The 19,823-nt window shown below is 40.9% G+C and overlaps 1 protein-coding gene across 1 annotated transcript in view; it reads right to left on the reverse strand.

Moving 5' to 3' along the window:
- Positions 1–13,960: 13,960 nt before the first annotated feature.
- Positions 13,961–19,823, reverse strand: part of LOC138740839 (ADP-ribose glycohydrolase MACROD1-like) — a 1,018,717-nt gene continuing 1,012,854 nt past the window's right edge. Inside the window, exon 10 of the mRNA XM_069894037.1 lies at positions 13,961–14,049. Coding sequence (XP_069750138.1) covers positions 14,015–14,049 — 35 coding nt within the window. The 3' untranslated portion in view covers positions 13,961–14,014. The remainder of the gene's footprint in view (positions 14,050–19,823) is intronic.

A 19,823-nucleotide genomic window follows, 5' to 3' on the forward strand; every position in this document is an offset into this window, starting at 1 on the left:
TTTATCTCAGTTTGCTGGGTGTTTTTGTTTTTATTAATGGTGTCTTGATGTTGGTCCTCTTCCCCTGGGCTGATCATCTGCTGTGTCTCTGATTTCCTTTTTTCACTCTCCTCCTTCTCGTTCCTGTTATTTTCTCTGTCTTCCTGCTGGGAGCCCTGCTGTCGGGTCATTCTCATCTGTTCAAGCTGTGGAGTTCCACTCCTCAGCTGGTCCCCCCTCCCGTCGGTGTTGTCTTTGTCATGCGCAGTTGCGCACTTCTGTTTGGCTTCGAGAGCCATCCTTGTAGTCCTACGCTCGGTGGATCATGACCCTTTGGGGTTTCCACTGACCTCAGGGAGTGGACGCCTCTCTCCATGGCGGGTCCCTGCTTCTTCATACAGGTAAGGGCTTCACCTTTCTCTTCCGACGTCTTTCCTTCTTCTTTTCTTCCCATTGTTTTGGCTTTTCTTTCTTTGGTGCCATTTTCTCCACACCTTTATTTTTAATTTGTTGTGGTTTGTGTGTCTGTGGCTTTGCTTTTTTTTAACTTTTTTCCTTCTTTTCTGGAGATGGCTGGTATTCTCCTACCGGCCACAACCCCATCATGTGACTCCTCGGAAGATATTCATTTTAATGCAATTTACCATTCCTATCAGTGTTAATGGTAAATCTTTCCAATGTTCTAAGTCATCTTGTATTTTCTTCATTAATGGCTGGTAATTTAATTTGTATAGATGGCCTAGATTATTATCTAGTCTAATACCTAGATATCGGATTGCTTGTGTTTGCCATTTAAATGGTGATTCTCTTTTAAACTTTGTGAAATCCACATTATTCATTGGCATTGCTTCACTTTTATTTGCATTGATCTTGTACCCCGATATTTCTTCATATTCCTTTAATTTCTTTTTTTTTTTTTTTTTTTTAAATTTTTTATTTTTCACACCATAAATCACAATAGCCATGATATACACTTTTTCTTTTCCACACATTTACAGTGACTTTTTCTCCCTCCACCCTCCCTCCTCCCAAGCCACCCCCCCATCCCTCCCCCCTCTCATCCATTTTAGTTATACAATCTAGGTTGCATTAATTCAGTTAGACAATGTTGTCATTCAACAAAAATACACCAGAAATTCTACTGAGTCCATTTTTTTCTTCTCTTCTCCTTCCATCAACTTAGGTAATGTTTGTTCCCGGTAGGTTTTCGCTATTGTATTTAATGTAAGGCTCCCATACTTGTTCAAATATTTCAATATTATTTCTTAAACTATATGTTATTTTTTCTAATGGAATACATTTATTCATTTCTATATACCATTGTTGTATTTTCAAATTATCTTCCAATTTCCAGGTTGACATAATACATTTTTTTGCTACAGCTAGGGCTATCTTAACAAATCTTTTTTGTGCATCCTCCAAGTCAATTCCAAATTCTTTATTTTTTATGTTACTTAGGAGAAAGATCTCTGGATTCTTTGGTATATTGTTTTCTGTTATTTTATTTAATATCTGATTGAGATCATCCCAAAATTTTTCTACTCTCTCACATGTCCAGATTGCATGAATTGTTGTTCCCCTTTCTTTTTTACATCGAAAACATCTATCAGATACTGTTGGGTCCCATTTATTTAACTTTTGCGGTGTAATGTATAGTCTGTGTAACCAATTATATTGTATCATACGCAGCCTCGTATTTATTGTATTTCTCATCGTTCCAGAGCATAACTTCTCCCATGTTTCCTTTTTTATCTTTATATTTAAATCTTGTTCCCATTTTTGTTTAGTTTTACCATTTGTTTCCTCATTTTCCTTTTCTTGCAGTTTAATATACATATTTTTTATAAATCTTTTGATTAACATTGTATCTGTAATCACATATTCAAGGTTACTTCCCTCTGGTAAACTCAAGTTGCTTCCTAATTTATCTTTCAAGTAGGATCTCAGTTGGTAATATGCCAGCGCTGTATCTCCCGTTATATTGTACTTATCTCTCATTTGTTCAAAGGATAAGAATCTACTTCCTGAAAAACAATTTTCTATTCTTTTAATCCCTTTTTTTTCCCATTTTCTAAAGGCAAGGTTGTCTATTGTAAAAGGGAGTAGCTTATTTTGCGTCAATATTAGTTTTGGTATTTGGTAATTTATTTTATTTCTTTCTACATGTATAGATGGAGATTAAACCCCATGCTACTTAAAAGACAGGATTTTAGAGAATTTATTGAAAAACAATTAAAAATGTACTTTGAAGTAAATACGGAATCAGTGGAAGATAAGTTTATACTATGGGACGCAATGAAAGCATTCATTAGAGGGCAAATAATAAGTTATGCAACCAAGATGAAGAAGGACTATAATCAGGAAACAGAGCAGTTGGAAAGGGAAATAATAAACATGGAAAAAAAATTAGCAATAAAGGAAGATACAACCAAAAGAAGAGAATTGGCGGATAAAAAAATAAAATATGAAACATTACAAACATATAAGGTGGAGAAGAATATAATGAAGACAAAACAGAAATATTATGAACTAGGGGAAAAAACACACAAAATCCTAGCATGGCAGCTTAAGACAGAGCAAACTAAGAAAACGGTATTGGCAACAAGGAAAAAAGACAAACAAATTACATATAATCCAAAAGAAATTAAGGAAAACTTCAGAGAATTCTATGAACAATTATACCGAACCGAAAACGAAGGGAAAGAAGGGAAAATAGATGAATTTTTGACTAAAATTGAACTACCAAAACTACAAATAGAGGAACAAAATAAATTAACAGAACCATTTGGAACAGTAGAAATACAAGAGATAATAAAAAATTTACCAAATAATAAGACACCAGGAGAGGATGGACTCCCAATAGAATTCTACAAAACATTTAAAGACCTAATAATACCGCCCCTCCTGGATGTAATCAACCAGATTGATGAGACACAAAACTTACCAGATTCATGTAAAACAGCAATAATTACAGTGATACTAAAACAAGGGAAAGATCCACTCTCACCAGCGTCATATAGACCAATATCTTTGCTAAACACAGATTATAAGATAATAGCTAAACTATTAGCGAACAGATTAGCAGAACAGGTACCGAAAATGGTAAATTTAGACCAAACTGGATTTATCAAAAAAAGACGCACAACAGACAATATTTGTAAATTTATTAACTTAATTCATGCAGTAGAAGGAAATAAAGCACCGGCAGTAGCAGTTGCTTTAGACGCAGAGAAGGCCTTCGACAGAGTAGAATGGAATTACTTGTTCAAAGTATTGCAAAAATTCAGTTTACCGGAGAAGTATATTAATTGGATTAAAGCATTATATAAGGGACCGTTAGCGAAAGTGACAGTAAATGGACATGTATCAAAGCAATTTAACTTAAGCAGGTCAACGCGGCAGGGATGCCCACTATCACCATTATTGTTTGCGCTAGCTATAGAACCACTAGCAGAATCGATAAGAAGAGATAATAATATAAAAGGAATAAAAATAAAAGACAGGGAATATAAAATCAGTCTGTTTGCGGATGATGTGATAGTGTACTTAACAGAACCAGAACTATCAATAAAAGAACTATATAAGAAATTGAAGGAATATGGAGAAGTGTCGGGATACAAGATAAACGTAAATAAAAGTGAAGCAATGCCTATGAATAACGCGGATTTCTCAAAATTTAAGGAGGAATCCCCATTCAGATGGCAAACGCAGGCAATAAGATACCTAGGTGTGCAAATAAACAAAAATCTAGGCCAATTATATAAACTCAATTACAATCCACTAATGAAAAAACTACAGGACGATTTAGAGCATTGGAAAGAGCTACCACTAACACTGATAGGAAGGATAAACTGTATTAAAATGAACATTTTTCCAAGGATACTATACTTATTTCAGGCATTGCCAATACAACTGACAGAAAAATTCTTCAAAGAGTTAAAGAAAATAATAAGGAGATTTTTATGGAGAGGGGGGAAACCGAGGATAGCACTAGACAAATTAACAGAATGGTATAAACAAGGAGGCTTACAATTGCCAAACTTCAAAAATTATTATAGAGCCGCACAATTAAGGTACCTATCAGATTTTTATCAAACAAGGGAAAAACCAGACTGGACGAGACTAGAATTAGATAAAATAGGGGAAAAGATACCTGAACACATATTATATAAATGGGACGAAAAATTGGTACAACATAGAACTTCTCCAGTATTACACCATCTCCTCAATATATATTCCTTTAATTTCTTATGTAATTCTTTTATTGAAAATTCTGGTTCTGTTAAGTATACTTTGATGTCATCTGCAAATAGACTGATTTTATATTCCTTCTCTTTTATTTTTACCCCTTTTATTTTATTTTCTGTTCTTATCAGTTCTGCCAGTGGTTCTATTGCTAAAGCGAACAGTGAGGGAAATAGTGGACATCCCTGCCGAGTTGACCTGCTTAATTTAAATTGGTTTGATATATATCCATTTACTGTCACCTTTGCCATTGGACCCTTATATAATGCTTTAATCCAATTAATATATTTCTCTGGTAGGTTGAACTTCTGTAATACTTTGAATAAATAATTCCATTCTACCCTGTCAAATGCTTTCTCTGCATCTAAAGCAACAGCCACTGTTGGCATTTAATTTCCTTGTACTGCATGGATTAAGTTAATGAACTTACAAACATTGTCTGTTGTTCATCTTTTCTTAATAAATCCAGTTTGATCTAGTTTTACTATTTTTGGTACACAGTCGGCCAATCTGTTTGCTAATAGTTTTGCTATTATCTTATAATCTGAGTTAAGTAGAGATATTGGTCTATACGATGCTGGTGTTAGCGGATCTTTCCCCGTCTTTGGTATTACTGTAATTATTGCTGTTTTACATGAATCTGGCAAGTTTTGTGTTTCTTCTATCTGGTTCATTACTTCCAGGAGAGGAGGAATTAGTAACTCTTTAAATGTTCTATAGAATTCTATTGGGAGTCCATCCTCCCCAAGCATTTTATTGTTCAGTATATTTTTTAATATATCTTGTATCTCCTCTATTTCAAATGGTTTTATTAATTTGTTTTGCTCCTCTTCTTGCAATTTCGGTAGTTCAATTTTAGCAATAAACTCATCTATTTTGTCTTCTTTCCCTTCATTCTCAGTTCGGTATAATTGCTCGTAGAATTCCTTAAAGTTTTCATTGATCTCTGTTGGGTTATATGTAATTTGTTTGTCCTTTTTCCTTGATGCCAATATAGTTCTTTTAGCTTGTTCTGTTGTAAGCTGCCAAGCTAGTATTTTATGCGTTTTTTCTCCTAGCTCGTAATACTTCTGCTTTATTTTCATTATGTTCTTCTCCACTTTATATGTTTGTAATGTTTCGTACTTTTTTTTGGTCCGGCAACTCTCTTCTTTTTGTTGTATCTTCCCTTGTTGCTAGTTCTTTTTCTGTACTTACTATTTCCCTTTCCAGCTGTTCTATTTCCCAATTGTAGTCCTTCTTCATCTTAGTTACATAACTTATTATCTGCCCTCTGATGAAGGCTTTCATTGCGTCCCATAGTATAAACTTATCTTTCACTGATTCCGTATTTATTTCAAAGTACATTTTAATTTGGCGCTCAATAAATTCTCTAAAATCCTGTCTTTTAAGTAGCATGGAGTTTAATCTCCATCTTTACGTTCTTGGTGGGATGTCCTCCAGTTATATTGCTAATAACAGGGGTGAGTGATCCAATAACAATCTAGCTTTATATTCCGTTTTCCTAACTCTCCCTTGGTTATGGGCTGACAACAGGAACAGGTCAATCCTTGAGTATGTTTTATGTCTTCTCGAATAATATGAGTATTCCTTCCCTCCTGCGTCAAAAGCAACCGTCACTGTTGGAGTCTTCTTTCCTTGTACTGCATGGATTAAGTTAATGAACTTACAGATATTGTCCATTGTTTGTCTTTTCTTAATAAATCCAGTTTCATCAAGTTTTACTATTTTTGGTACACAGACAGCCAATCTGTTTGCTCATAGTTTTGCTATTATCTGATTCCACCTGCATTGAATTCGCCCATTGTTATTGAATGAAGATCTACTGGGACCAATTGCTGAAGAGGGCGCACAAAATCAGTGAACCGGTGTGGACTTGAAAGGCCAACATGGCCTGTTTCTACTCCGTAAATGGTTATATGGTTATTTATCCAAAAGTTGCATTTCCTGCATTGTTTTAACCATAAATTTGGCTACTTTGTTCTTTCTGCTAGTCTTTTGTCCAGTTTTATCCATCTTTGAATCCAAATTAAGGTTAAAGTCCCCTCCTATCAATATATTCCCCTGCGTGTCTACAATCTTCAAAAAAATATCTTGCATAAATTTTTGATCCTCTTCATTAGGTGCACATATATGACCAAATTCCAGAGCTCTGAATATATCTGACACTTTATCATTACATATCTCCCTGCTGGATCTATTACTTCCTCCTCTATTTTGATTGGTACATTTTTATTGATTAATATAGCTACACCTCTGGCTTTTGAGTTATATGATGCTGCCGTCACGTGGCCTACCCAGTCTCTCCTTAATTTCTTGTGTTCCACTTCAGTTAGATGTGTTTCTTCCACGAATGCTATATCAATTTTTTCTTTCTTCAGTAAATTTAAGTTTCTTCCTTTTGATTTCGTTATGTATTCTGTTAATATTTACAGTCATATAGTTTAACGTGGCCATCTCATACTCTGTTTACATCTCATTTCCGCTTCCTCACCACCACCTTTCCCCTTTTCCCCATTTTCATTTCTCAGTTTTCTTTTTTTGAACGCATGACAACTCTTCTAAAACATAAAATATTTCAACCATTCCCACATCTAAAATCCCCCCCCTCTCTGAGTTGCCCCTCGTCCCTTGACGGGCAACCACAACTCCCCTCTCCATTTGGACTGCCAACTCATTCTCAAGTGTCAACTGATTTCACAGTGATTCTTATTCTCTCCCACCCAACCCCCTCCAGAAAAGATTTTTATCTTCACATTACAACAAAGTTCCCCCTCTTTTCTTCTTTATCTTTTTATTATTTTTTTAACCCCCTCCTCTTTCTTTATTCCCCCCTTCTCCCTTACTTCTCTTTTCTTCCCTCTTTTTGTTCTTACTTGTACATTATTTTTACATCTTTATATGTAGTTTGTCATCATTCTTTGTTCTTGTTACATCTCTTCATCCCTCTTTTTGTCTTGCAGGTGTCCTGCAAATTCTCGTGTTTTCTCCGAATCTGAGAGCAGTCTGTTTTGCTCCCCGGGATAACTATTTTAAGCACCGCTGGATATCTTAACATAAATTTATAGCCTTTCTTCCATAGGATCGATTTTGCTGCGTTAAACTCCTTCCTCTTCTTTAGGAGCTCAAAACTTATGTCTGGGTAGAAAATATTTTTTGACCTTTGTATTCCAGTGGCTTTTTGTCTTCTCTAATTTTATTCATTGCCTTCTCCAATATATTTTTTCTTGTCGTATATCTCAGGAATTCTACGGCTCCTAGAACGCTTCCACCAGCGTTGTCTCCGCTCCATCCTCAACATCCATTGGAGCGCTCACACCCCTAACGTCGAGGTACTCGAGATGGCAGAGGTCGACAGCATCGAGTCCACGCTGCTAAAGATCCAGCTGCGCTGGATGGGTCACGTCTCCAGAATGGAGGACCATCGCCTTCCCAAGATCGTATTATATGGCGTATGGCGAGCTCTCCACTGGCCACCGTGACAGAGGTGCACCAAAGAAAAGGTACAAGGACTGCCTAAAGAAATCTCTTGGTGCCTGCCACATTGACCACCGCCAGTGGGCTGATAACGCCTCAAACCGTGCATCTTGGCGCCTCACAGTTTGGCGGGCAGCAGCCTCCTTTGAAGAAGACCGCAGAGCCCACCTCACTGACAAAAGGCAAAGGAGGAAAAACCCAACACCCAACCCCAACCAACCAATTTTCCCTTGCAACCGCTGCAATCGTGTCTGCCTGTCCCGCATCGGACTGGTCAGCCACAAACGAGCCTGCAGCTGACGTGGACTTTTTTACCCCCTCCATAAATCTTCGTCCGCGAAGCCAAGCCAAAGAAAAAGAAGAAAAGTTTTGGGGTTAATGTCTGTGTGCCCTTTCTATTTCCATTCCTTCCTGCATTTCTGTCATTCCCAGGACCTTTGGGATCCATTCTTTTATAAATTCTTTCATATCTTTGCCTTCTTCATCTTCCTTAAGGCCCACTGTCTCTATATTGTTTCATCTACTATAGTTTTCCATTATATCCATCTTCTGAACTAACAACTCCTGTGTTTCTTTAACTTTTTTATCACTTTCTTCCAATTTTCTTTTTAAGTCGTTCACTTCCATTTCTACCGCCATTACACATTCTTCCACATTTTCTAATCCTTTCCCTACATCTATTATGATCAGCTCTATTCTATTCACTTTTTCTTCTGTACTTTTCATTTCACTAAATTCTAGTGTCAACCATTCTTTTAATGCTTTCATTTGTTGTTGAAAATGTTTTGATCTATGTACTGTCCATTCATTTTACCTCCTATTCCTCTGTGCAGAGCTTGGTGTTCTCCTTCTTCTTCTGTGTCTGCTCTTGGGTTTGTGTCTTCTATTTCTCTTCCTTGTATCTGTGTCTCTTTTGACTTTCTTGTTGGGTTGCTTGTCTCAGTTTGTTGGGTATTTTCTTCCATGATTTCTTTTTTTTTCATTTTAATTTTTCACACTATGAACCATATTGACCAAAATACACAAAAACATTTCCCTCTTGAATAAACACAGTGTCATTTTCTCCCCTTTTCCCCCTCCCTTCCCTCCCTCCTTCACCCCCCTCCCCACCCACTCAACGTTCAACATATATGATACATTAAACCCATTATACAATGTCATCACACAATGAAAATAAACAAGAAATTTGTGTCTTCTACTTTTACACACTGGGTCAGTTCATTTCATCTTCTTCTCCTTTTGTCATTTTAGGTGGTGGAGGTCCGCGGTAGGACTTCTCTGTTGTGTTCCATGTATGGTTCCCAAATTTGATTGAATACTGTGATGTTATTTCTTAAATTATATGTTATTTTTTCTAAAGGAATACATTTATTCATTTCTATGTACCATTGCTGTATTCTCAGGCTATCTTCTAATTTCCAGGTTCACATAATACATTTTTTGCTACAGCTAAGGCTATCATAATAAATCTTTTTTGTGCTCCATCCAAATCGAGTCCAAGTTCTTTACTTCTTATATTACTTAGAAGAAAGATCTCTGGATTTTTTGGTATGTTGCTTTTTGTGATTTTATTTAATACCTGGTTTAGATCTTCCCAAAACTTTTCCACTTTCTCACATGTCCAAATTGCATGTACTGTTGTTCCCGTTTCCTTCTTACAGCGAAAACATCTGTCTGATACTGTTGGGTCCCATTTATTTAACTTTTGGGGTGTGGTGTATAGCCTGTGTAACCAATTATATTGTATCATGCGTAACCTCGTGTTTATTGTATTTCTCATAGTTCATTTACCCCCTCCATAAATCTTCGTCCGTGAAGCCAAGCAAAAGAAAGAAGTTCCAGAACATAACTTTTCCCATGTTTCATTCTTTATCTTTATGTTTAGATCTTGTTCTCATTTTTGTTTAGGTTTACAGCTTGTTTCCTCGTTCTCTTTCTCTTGCAGTTTGATGTACATGTTTGTTATAAATCTTTTAATTATCATTGTGTATGTAATCACATATTCAAAATTGCTTCCTTCTGGTAACGTCCGCCTGCTTCCCAATTTGTCCTTCAAGTAGAAATATATTAATTGGATTCAAGCATTATATAAAGGACCATTGGCGAAGGTGACAGTAAATGGATATGATTCAAACTAATTTAAATTAAGCAGGTCAACTAGGCAGGGATGTGCGCTATCTCCCTCACTGTTCGCGTTAGCCATAGAACCACTGGCAGAACTGATAAGAACAGAAAATAAAATAAGAGGGATAAAAATAAAAGAGGAGGAATATAAAATCAGTCTATTTGCAGATGACGTCATAGTATACTTAACAGAACCAGAAATATCAATAAAAGAATTACATAAGAAATTGAAGGAATATGGAGAAGTATCGGGGTACAAGATCAACGCAAATAAAAGTGAAACAATGCCAATGAATAATGCGGATTTCACAAAGTTTAAGAAAGAATCACCATTTAGATGGCAAACACAAGCAATTCGATACCTAGGTATACAACTAGATAATAATCTCGGCCATCTATACAAACTAAATTATCAGCCATTAATGAAGAAATTACAAGACGACTTAGAGCATTGGAAAGACTTAACACTAACACTGATAGGAAGGGTAAATTGTATTAAAATGAATATCTTCCCAAGGATACAATACCTATTCCAATCGTTACCAATTCACCTAACAGAGAAATTCTTCAAGGAGCTAAAGAAAATAGGGAAACCGAGGATAGCGCTAAATAAATTAACAGAATGGTACAAACAATGGGGCTTACAGCTACCAAACTTTTCCATGATTTCTTGATGTTGGTCCTCTTCTTCTGGGTTGGTTATCTGTTGTGTCTCTAGTTTCCTTTTTTCTTTATCACCCCTCCCTTTCCCGTTGTTTTCTTTATCTTTCAGCTGGGAGCCCTGCTATTGGGCATCTCCCAGCTGTTCGTGTTGTGGAGTTTCACTCAACAGGTGGTTCCCCCTCCCGTCGGTGTTCTCCTTGTTGTGTGCAGTTGTGCACCTCTGTTTGGCTCAGTGAGCCATTTTTGAAGTCCCACGGTCGGTGGGTCTCCACTAACCTCGGGGAGTGGGCTCCTCTTTCTACGGCGGATACCTGCTTTTTTGTGCAGGTAAGGCCTTCACCTTTCTCTTCCGGCGTCTTTCCTTCCCGTTGTTTTTGGCTCTTCTTTCTTAGGTGCCATTTTATCCACACCTTTATTTTTTAATTGTTGTGATTTGTGTGTCTGGGGCTTTGCTTTTTCTTTGCTTTTTTTCCTCTTTTCTGGAGAGGACTGGTATTCTCCTACCGGCCACTACTCCATCACGTGACTCCACCTAGTCTAGGTTGAGGGAACGATAGGCTTTAATATGCAGAAGAACCTTGCTGGCCCGGATCCAGGTATAGGAATGAAGGGAAGGGAGAGGTGGCTCGTCCTTTATGGCCCAGGACCACGGGGGAGGAGTCATAGGGTATGAGTCATCAGTGGGCGGGCCAGCTCCATGTATACAGTAGTGAACAATAACTATATACAATGGAGGAAACATATCACCACACTCTCCCTCCCCCACTGCCCGTGGGACCCTGCTCCTCCCCTTGGCCCTCCTCTCCCACCATTTTGTTTGGGCGCCGGCATCCAATTTGTCCGCATCTGATGAAGGGCTCAAGTCTGAAATGTTGGTCATGTGTCTTTCTCTTTGCTGTATAAAGTACGCTGTGTGACCTGCTGAGTTGGTTCAGCACTGTTTTTACTTAATATTCTATGAAGTCATTTAAAGACAATTTTTTTTAATATGGAGTAAAATAATTAAAGGGACTCAGAGGCTAAAGTCAGACTGCAATTATTTACACTGACTCCTGACAATAGTTTGGCAGTGCAATGCATCAATCAGCACCGATGTTAATGTAGTTCAAATGTGATTGTTAATATGTTAATCGAGTCCCCATTCACTTAACAAGAAAAATGCCCCTGATTCAGAGCAACAAAACCCATTGTAAAATTTTGATTTTACAGAAACTGGAGTTTAAAGAGTGCTCTTTTTTTTAATAAAAAGATTTTCTGGTTTTGCATCCCTTTAGCACAGTGGTTTTTAACCTTTTTCTTCCTACTTTATGTGATCCCTCTGCCATCGGGGCTGTGATTGGTAAAGGATTGCTTAAGGTGGGATGGGAGTGGGAAGGGAAGGTTGAGAACCGCTGGTCTAGAACCAATTATTTTGCTTGAGAAAAATTGTCATTGGCCCATTTCCTTTGGGAGTTCTGAAACCGTGCACATAATGAGTCCATGAGGGACGATTAAAACAGGGGTTTTCAAACTTTCTTTCCACTCGCAGACCACCTTAAGTAATCCTTTACTAATCAGAGAGCACCTATGGCATCGGGATTACTTAAGGTGGCCTGCGAGTGGAAAGAAAAAATTTGAAAGCCACTGCTTTAGTGCGATAAAATGATACAGTCAAACCCCCAGAATCCAACATCTCTGGGGATTGGTGGATTCCGGATATGCACATTTTCCAGTTGCTTGAGACTCACTCTAACTAATAAGCCAGCATTAAGAATAAACAGTTTAAAAGAGAAAAGACAGTGCAAAATGTAAAATAATCTAAAAAAAAAATCAGCATCTTAATCCTTCATTATGTAAAGTTCACTTTAATTAGGTAATTACCATAACTTACAAAATTTAAATTTAAATTCGAACCCCTGGTCGCTGGTGCTGTAACAGCGTTGTGCTAATTGTTACGGTAATCGTGCCACCGTCATAACTAACGCCCTACAAGTTTACAGATAAAGCTTTACTAATATACTTAATAATATACTAATTAAATACTCTTAATAAACAGGGATATTGATTTATTCTTACTTGTTTTAATTCTATCTATTTATTTATTAATTTATTTACCTCAAGTTTTTTTTGCCGGTTGCTTGAGGTTGCCGTTTGCTTGGATTCTGGATAATCAGGGTTTTACTGCACCATATTTAAGTTATCATTTTACCAACCTTACCAACTCGTGAATCTCGAAAGTCTGCTGACAGAGAATTGCTGGAAGAACTCAGCAGGTTCAAGACTAGGTAAAGAGGTACCAGGTATTGGAGCCAGGATGTGAGAGGGTGCCAAAGGCGCTGAAGGTTTCCCGATCGTGTTGGAGGTCCGGATCTAGAGCTCGGGCTGTCGATGGTTTGGACTGGACCCTGTGTGGCTGCGGGGGAAGCGGTAAGCGCCGGAGGCGAATCCACCGGCACTCCTTGACTCGGTGGGGGGGACACCTCTCTTTTGCTTCTCTTTTTCTGACTGTAAGAAGCACTTCAGGCAATTTCTGCCATTGGCAAATCTGTCTGCCTTCCAGTGGACAAAAGCTATTGCACTGTCTTTATTACATGACAATAAAGGAACCTTGAATCTCCAATCATTCAATTCCACAAGGCCTGAAGGCAAGCAGGGGGTTGCTGTGTGGAATTAATATGCATGAACTTTAAGTAATAAGTGTGTATTGATCTCTTTAATGCATGCTATAACTCCCATTTAAGTGTTTTTAGCCAGGTAAATACCAACTAGCGAAACTGTGTGCAATTGGGCAGCATGGGGTTAGCGTAATGCCAAAACCGCTCCAGAGTCCCGGATTCAAATCTGGCACCCTCCCTTCTCCCCGTGTCTGCATGGGGTTTCCCCACTTCCTCCAGTTTTCTCCCACTCTTCAAAATGTATGGGGATGTAGGTTAATTGGGTGGCGTGGCCTCGCGGGTAGGAAGGGGTCGAGGTCTAAATGATGACACCGATGGACGATTGAGCATCGAAGAGCTTTTCTTTGAGATGGCTTCTCTGTCACTTCCTCGGAGGACCTTTCCTAGACCCATCATAAATGTCATTGTGAAGAAAGCACGGCAGCGCCTCTACTTTCTCAGGAGTTTGCAGAGGTATGGTATGACATCGGCAACCCTGGCAAATTTCTGCAGACGTGTGTTGACCGGCCTGGTATGAGGGCACTAATACCCCTGAGTGGAGAGGCTTGCGAGAAAACATAGTGGGCGCAGCCCAGGACATCACAGGCAAAACCCTCCCCGCCATCGAGAACATCCATGGGGGGAGCAGCAGCGATCATCACCAACCACCACACGCTCTCTTCTCGCTGCTGCCGTCAGGAAAGAGGTGTCGGTGCCACAAGATTCGCACCACCAGGTTCAGGAACAGCGGCTACCCCTCCACCATCAGACTCCTCAACCATAAACTCAATCAGGGACTCATTTAAGGACACTTGCTTTGCTCATTATTCATTACTGTATATTTATTTTCTGCATTTGCACAGCCAGTTTGTTTCTTTCTTCTTGAGCCCAGGTTATAGTGACCAGTAATCAGAAATTCTCTGGCTCCCTGAAAAAAAAAAGAATTTCAGGGTTATATGTACTTTGACAATAAATCTAAATCTTGACTTAGACTTTGACATTGACTCTCCCTGGATTATTGTCTCATGATGCCAGGGCTCATTCTCGGCACTTATGGTCACATGATGCTTGTTGCTCGCTCCCTGTGTCCAACCCTATCCTGACCCCACGTAAGATCATGCAACTGTTACATCACAGATGGGACCATTCAGCCCATTGATCCTATGCTGTATTGCTGTAATGTTCCACTTGCTCCCACACCTCCTCCCTCACCACCAGTCCTTCCAAGTGAAGCAACACTTCAAGTCGAGTCAAGCCACCTTTATTTGTCATTCGTACCATGCATTGCACGGTAAAGATGAGATAGCGTTTCTACAGGACCACTTCACTTGTGAATCTGCAGGGGCTGTCCACTGCATCCCATCGTGTCCTCCTCTATATCGGAGAGACAGGACACAAGCTGGGAGATCGCTTCGTTGAGCACCTCGGCTTTCTCCGCCGCAGTAGTGTGGATCTCCCAGTCGCCACCAATTTCAATTCCCCGTCCCATTCCCTTGCTGACATGTATGTCCACGGTCTTGTGCACCGCCAGACTGAGACCACCCGTAAATTGACGGAACGGGCCCTCATCTTTCGTCTGGGCACCCTCCAACTGGATGGCATTAACATCGACTTCTCTGATTTCTGTTAGTCCTCCTTCCCCATCACCTTTCCTCTAGCTCTGTCTATCTGTCTGTCTGTCTGTCTCTCTGCCACCCACTCTCCAGATTAACTCTTACCTTTCTTCTCCTGTCCTCTGTGATGCACTGTGGTGACTGTAAGCAGACACAAGATTCGAAAAGACTGAACAACAGGCTTTATTCTACTTAAAGCCTTTTGCTGTAGTTAACTGCAACTCCGTGTGACTGACCTCGAGGGGCTAGATGTGGGGCTTATATCCCGGCAGATGATTGGGAGCTGACTGGGCGGGGCTTGATCCATTCAGGTCGGCTGATTGACAGCCAGCCAGGTGAGGTCTGTCCTCCATTGATCTTCCTGGAGGTCCACAGGTCACCCCCTGCAGTCAGCTAGTGGTGCATCACCACATCCTCCCTGTCCAGTTTATTGCCTGTTGGCCTGCTCTCCTCCCCCTGTCCTTCCTTCCCTCCTCCCCGGCTGCTTTAGTCGGATGCCTCCCTGCTTTTTACCCATACATTGAAGAAGGGTTTAGACCCGCAATGTTGATTATATATCTTTACCTCCAAAGGACGTTGCAAGACCTGCTGAGTTCCTGCAGTATTCCCGTCCTTCCCCCCCCCCAACTATATCAGACCTACTCAGTCACTTGCTCCACAGTCCTGCAAATTATTTTCCCTTGAATGCAGTGGCATTCCCACCTTCCATACAGGATCAGCTCTTACTCCCAAAAGCTCCATGGTGCTTGAAGACGGAGCTTGAATTATCTTCTCGCAGTTGCTGGACGGCGGCCAACTCTCTCGTAATTAAATAAAAATGAATTGGTTGGAAATTATCTTTGGAAAATTAACTTTTCACTCTTTTGGCTGCGTTTCAAAGGTTCTGGCCCCAGTTAACTTGGCTCATTAAAACATAATGTACGTTCCTTAAATCATTCACACAGAAATGCCGGAGGAACTCAGCCTGTCTTGCAGCGTCCATGGGAGATGAAGGTATAATTCTGATGTTTCGGACCTGAGCCTTCTTCAATGTGTGAGTTAAAAAGCAGGTTAAAAGTTTGGGGGCAAAGGAAAGAAAGGGCAGGGTGGGGGGGGGGGGGGGGAAGTACAGGCCGACAGATAAAAGATGATAAATGGACAAATATCTTTATTTCTCCTTCCCTCTTACTCTGTCTCCTTCTCTCCACCTCTGCACTCACAGAGCCACCCACCTCTCCACGGTTAATTCTCACCTTTTCCTCTTGATAGGCATTATCAATAACCACAAGAGTCGAGGACTGAGGGAACGATAGGCTTTAATGCACACAAGACTTAGGCTGGTACAGGAACGCTGGAAAGAGTGGGGGGGGTAGCTCGACCTCTATGGCCAGGACAAAAGGGGAGGAGACATGGCAGATGAGTCATTAGTGGGTGGGCCAGACTCATATGAACAGTAGCCAGTAGGAACTATAGACAATGGAGGAATACATATCAGTACACCTTTCCTGTGCATTACTTTTGTCTGTACTCTTCCCCCTGCCCTTTCTTCTCGCCTCCCCCACCCTTTTAATTCAGCCTTCTTTCTCCTTGTGCCTTGCAGGGGGGCTCAGGCTTGAAATGTCAGCAATATATCTTTATCTCCTATGTACGCTGCGAGACCGGCTGACTTCCTCCATCATTTCAGGGTGTTTTTTTTTTCTGCAATCACAGTGTCTGCAGTCTTTTGTTTTTCACTCTTCAATCATTCACAGTCCCCATATTTGCTTGGCTTATACTTCCCTTGATGTTTACGACTGCTCTCAAATTGTCCCCCCATGGACTACAAATAAAGTGATAAAGTATTCACAATCTCACATCAGGTCATTTTGGCCCCGTGAGTGTGTGCTGTCCAATTTACACCCCGTTAACCAAGACCCCCAGTATGCTTTGAATGATGGGAGGAAACCGAAGCCCCTGGAAAAAACCCACACAGACATGGTGGGGGGGGGGGAAGAGGGAATGTACAAACGCCTCACAGATAGTGTGGGATTTGAACCCCAGTGCGGTCCCGATCACTGGTGCAGAAAAGTGTTGCGCTAACCGCTACACGAACCGTGCTGCTCTGTGGTTCATTGTTCATTCAGAAATCTGTTGACGGAGGGGAAGAAGCTGTCCTTGTGCCATTACGTGCTCATCTTCAGGCTCCTGTACCTTTTTGCTGAGGGTAGCAGAGTGAAGAGGGCATGGCCTGGGTGGTAGGGATCCTTGAGGATAGAGGCTGCTTTCTTAAGACACCACCTCTTGTAGATGTCCTCGATGGAGTGAAGTCTGGTACCTGTGATGTCACAGGCCGAGTTAACAACCCTCTGAAATTTATTCTTGTCCTGAGAGCTGGCACCTCTGTACCAGGCAGTGATAATACAACCAGCCAGAATGCTCTTCATGGTACCACCTGTAGAAGTTTACAAGAATCTTCAGTGACGTACCAAATCTCCTCAGACACCTCACAAAGTATAGCCACTGGCAAGCCTTCTTTGTGGTTGCATCGATATGGAGGCTCCAGGTCATATCCTTGGAAATGTGGCACCAGGAATTTGAAGTTATTGACCTATAAAGATATCTTTAAAGATGCAAAAGAAAATGCTATGATAATGTTGGTAGATTGTTGCAACCTTAATTGAAAGGTGCAACAGGCCAATCAGCCCTTTGCCCTTCTTCGTCATTCAATGAGAACAAATCATTTACCCCAATGCGACTTTCCTGCACTAACCTTGGTTTCTTTTAATATCAAAAACATTCTGTCTTAAATATATTTCATGTCCGAGCCTCCACAACCTCTTCGATTTCCAAAGGCGTGCCACTCTCTAGGTGAAAGCATCTCATCTCTTCAAAGTTCAAATTCATCGACAGAGTACAGACAATAAAACCCCTGTTATCCAGAATTCAAGCAACTGGCAGCCTCGAATATCCGGCAAAAATTTGTGGAAAATAAAATTAGCGTGCCTCACCATTCAGGCAGCGTGCAATCTTAAGCAGGTGGAAAATTCACTTATCCGCCATCTACCAATCCCCATAGGTGCCAGGTACCAGAGATTTTACTGTACATAAAAATCACCACATACGACCCTGAAATTTTTAATCCTGTGGGCCATTCAGCATTTCTAATGATCGGAAACTGTAAACTGTCCTCAAGAAGAAATGTATACAAAAGAAAGAAATGTAAGCAAACTGACCGTGAAAACACAGAAAAATAAATATTCAGTAATAAATAATGAGCAAGGTAAAAATCCTGATTGAATTTGTCATTGAGGAGTCTGATGGTGGAGGGGTAGCAGCTGTTCCTGAACCTGGTGGTGCAAGACTTGTGGCACAGATGGCAGCAGCGAGAACAGAGTGTGTGCGCTGGGTAGCGTGGGTCCTTGATGATCGCTGCTCCTCTCGGATGGCAGTGTTCCCTGTTGATTTTCTCAATGGTGGAGAGGGTTGTGTCTGTGATGTCCTGGGCTGTGGCTGCTACTGTTTGCAGGGCTTTATGTTCAAATGTATTGGTGCCCCCATACCAGGCTGTGATGCACTCTTTCCACTACACATCCCCTATCAAAGCCACACACAAGGCCACTTAACAAGATAAGAGCCCATGGTATAACAGGAAACATACTTGCGTGGGTAGAGGACTGGCTGATTGGAGGGAAGCAGGGAGTCGGAACATAGATATCATATTCTGGTTGGCTGCCAGTTGCTAGTGGTGTTCCACAGGGGTTAATGATTGGGCCACTTCTTTTTTGTGTTGTCTGTCAGTGATTTAGAATAGATTATGGAATGAATGGCTTTGTGGGCAAGTTTGTCATGAGACAGGCTCTAGCAGCCCATAGCCTGTGTGGGCCCTTCAATCGCAAGCTGCCAACAGCCTGCAGCCTGTGTGGGCCCTTCACCCACTGAACTCCTCACCGGTCCACTGCTGTGGCCACGGTCTCCGACGCTTCTTGGCAACGGAGCACGTTATCCCTGTTTCTGGCACTCTGGTCCAGTCCGCTGCTCCCCCTGGAATCTGCAACTGCTGCCCTGCAGGGGCGCTGCCATCTTCAACACAGACCCCACGGTTGGAGGATTTAAAGAAAGGACACTGTCGGCTCCTTTAACGGGCCGCTTAAAATCCGCTCAGAGCCATCGGAGCCATCAAGTGGAGCTTGGTGGTCAGTCTGCACGAAGAATGGCAACGGGCCAAGTTTCCGTGCCGTCCAACTCTGTATTCTACATACTGTGTGCACACTCCTGATTCAATATGTAACACTTGGCCCAGTACAGTTTTCATCTGGATTCTTGGCACCTGTTTTAAAATGAAATTCAATTTGTGTTATTTGTGCCTGAATGCATCCAATTATTTCCATGGATTTTTGTAGGGACTTCATCCTGTGGAACACAGAGCCCTCCCTACCCACAGAACCTCAGGCTCCAATCACAGCCTGAGCGTTACTTTAATATCCGTTGAGTGGTAGGGGCAAGTGCGGTGGGAGAGTAGATATTTTGCCCTCAGGAAAGTGAAGGTTAGTGTTTTCGTTTGCGATAGGTGTCAGGAGTGTATTATTTCTCATCCAGGAGGCTTGCTAAATTATTGCAGAGGGGGCTTAAGATTGAACTAAATCAGTGCCCCCCCCAAACTCACATTCCACCTGAAGTAATCTCGATGCCATTGGGGCTCTGTGATTGGTAAGGTGGGATGTGAGTGGGAAGGGTTGAGAATCGAGATCCAATTGTTACTGAAATATTTTACTTGAGAAAAGTCGTCACTGGCCTATTTCCTTTGGGAGTTCTGAAACCGGGCACATAATGAGTCAATTAGGTACAATTAAAGCAGTGGTTTTCAAACTTTTTTTCTTTCCACTCACATTCTAATCACTAATCACAGAGCATTTATGGCATAGGGATTGCTTAAGGTGGATTGTGAGTTTGGGGGGCAGTTTGAAAACCACTGAACTAAAATGTCTGTATTAGCATGCCCACACTACTGACTCATGACAGCGTCGCCAGATCCAGCTCTAAGAGTGTCATTCAAGTTTGCAGAGGACACAACAGTCGTTAGCCTCACCACCAATGACAATGAGTACAGAGAAGAGGTGGAAAATCTCGTGAT

Source organism: Narcine bancroftii, chromosome 8, assembly GCF_036971445.1.
Source record: "Narcine bancroftii isolate sNarBan1 chromosome 8, sNarBan1.hap1, whole genome shotgun sequence".
NCBI lineage: Eukaryota > Metazoa > Chordata > Chondrichthyes > Torpediniformes > Narcinidae > Narcine > Narcine bancroftii.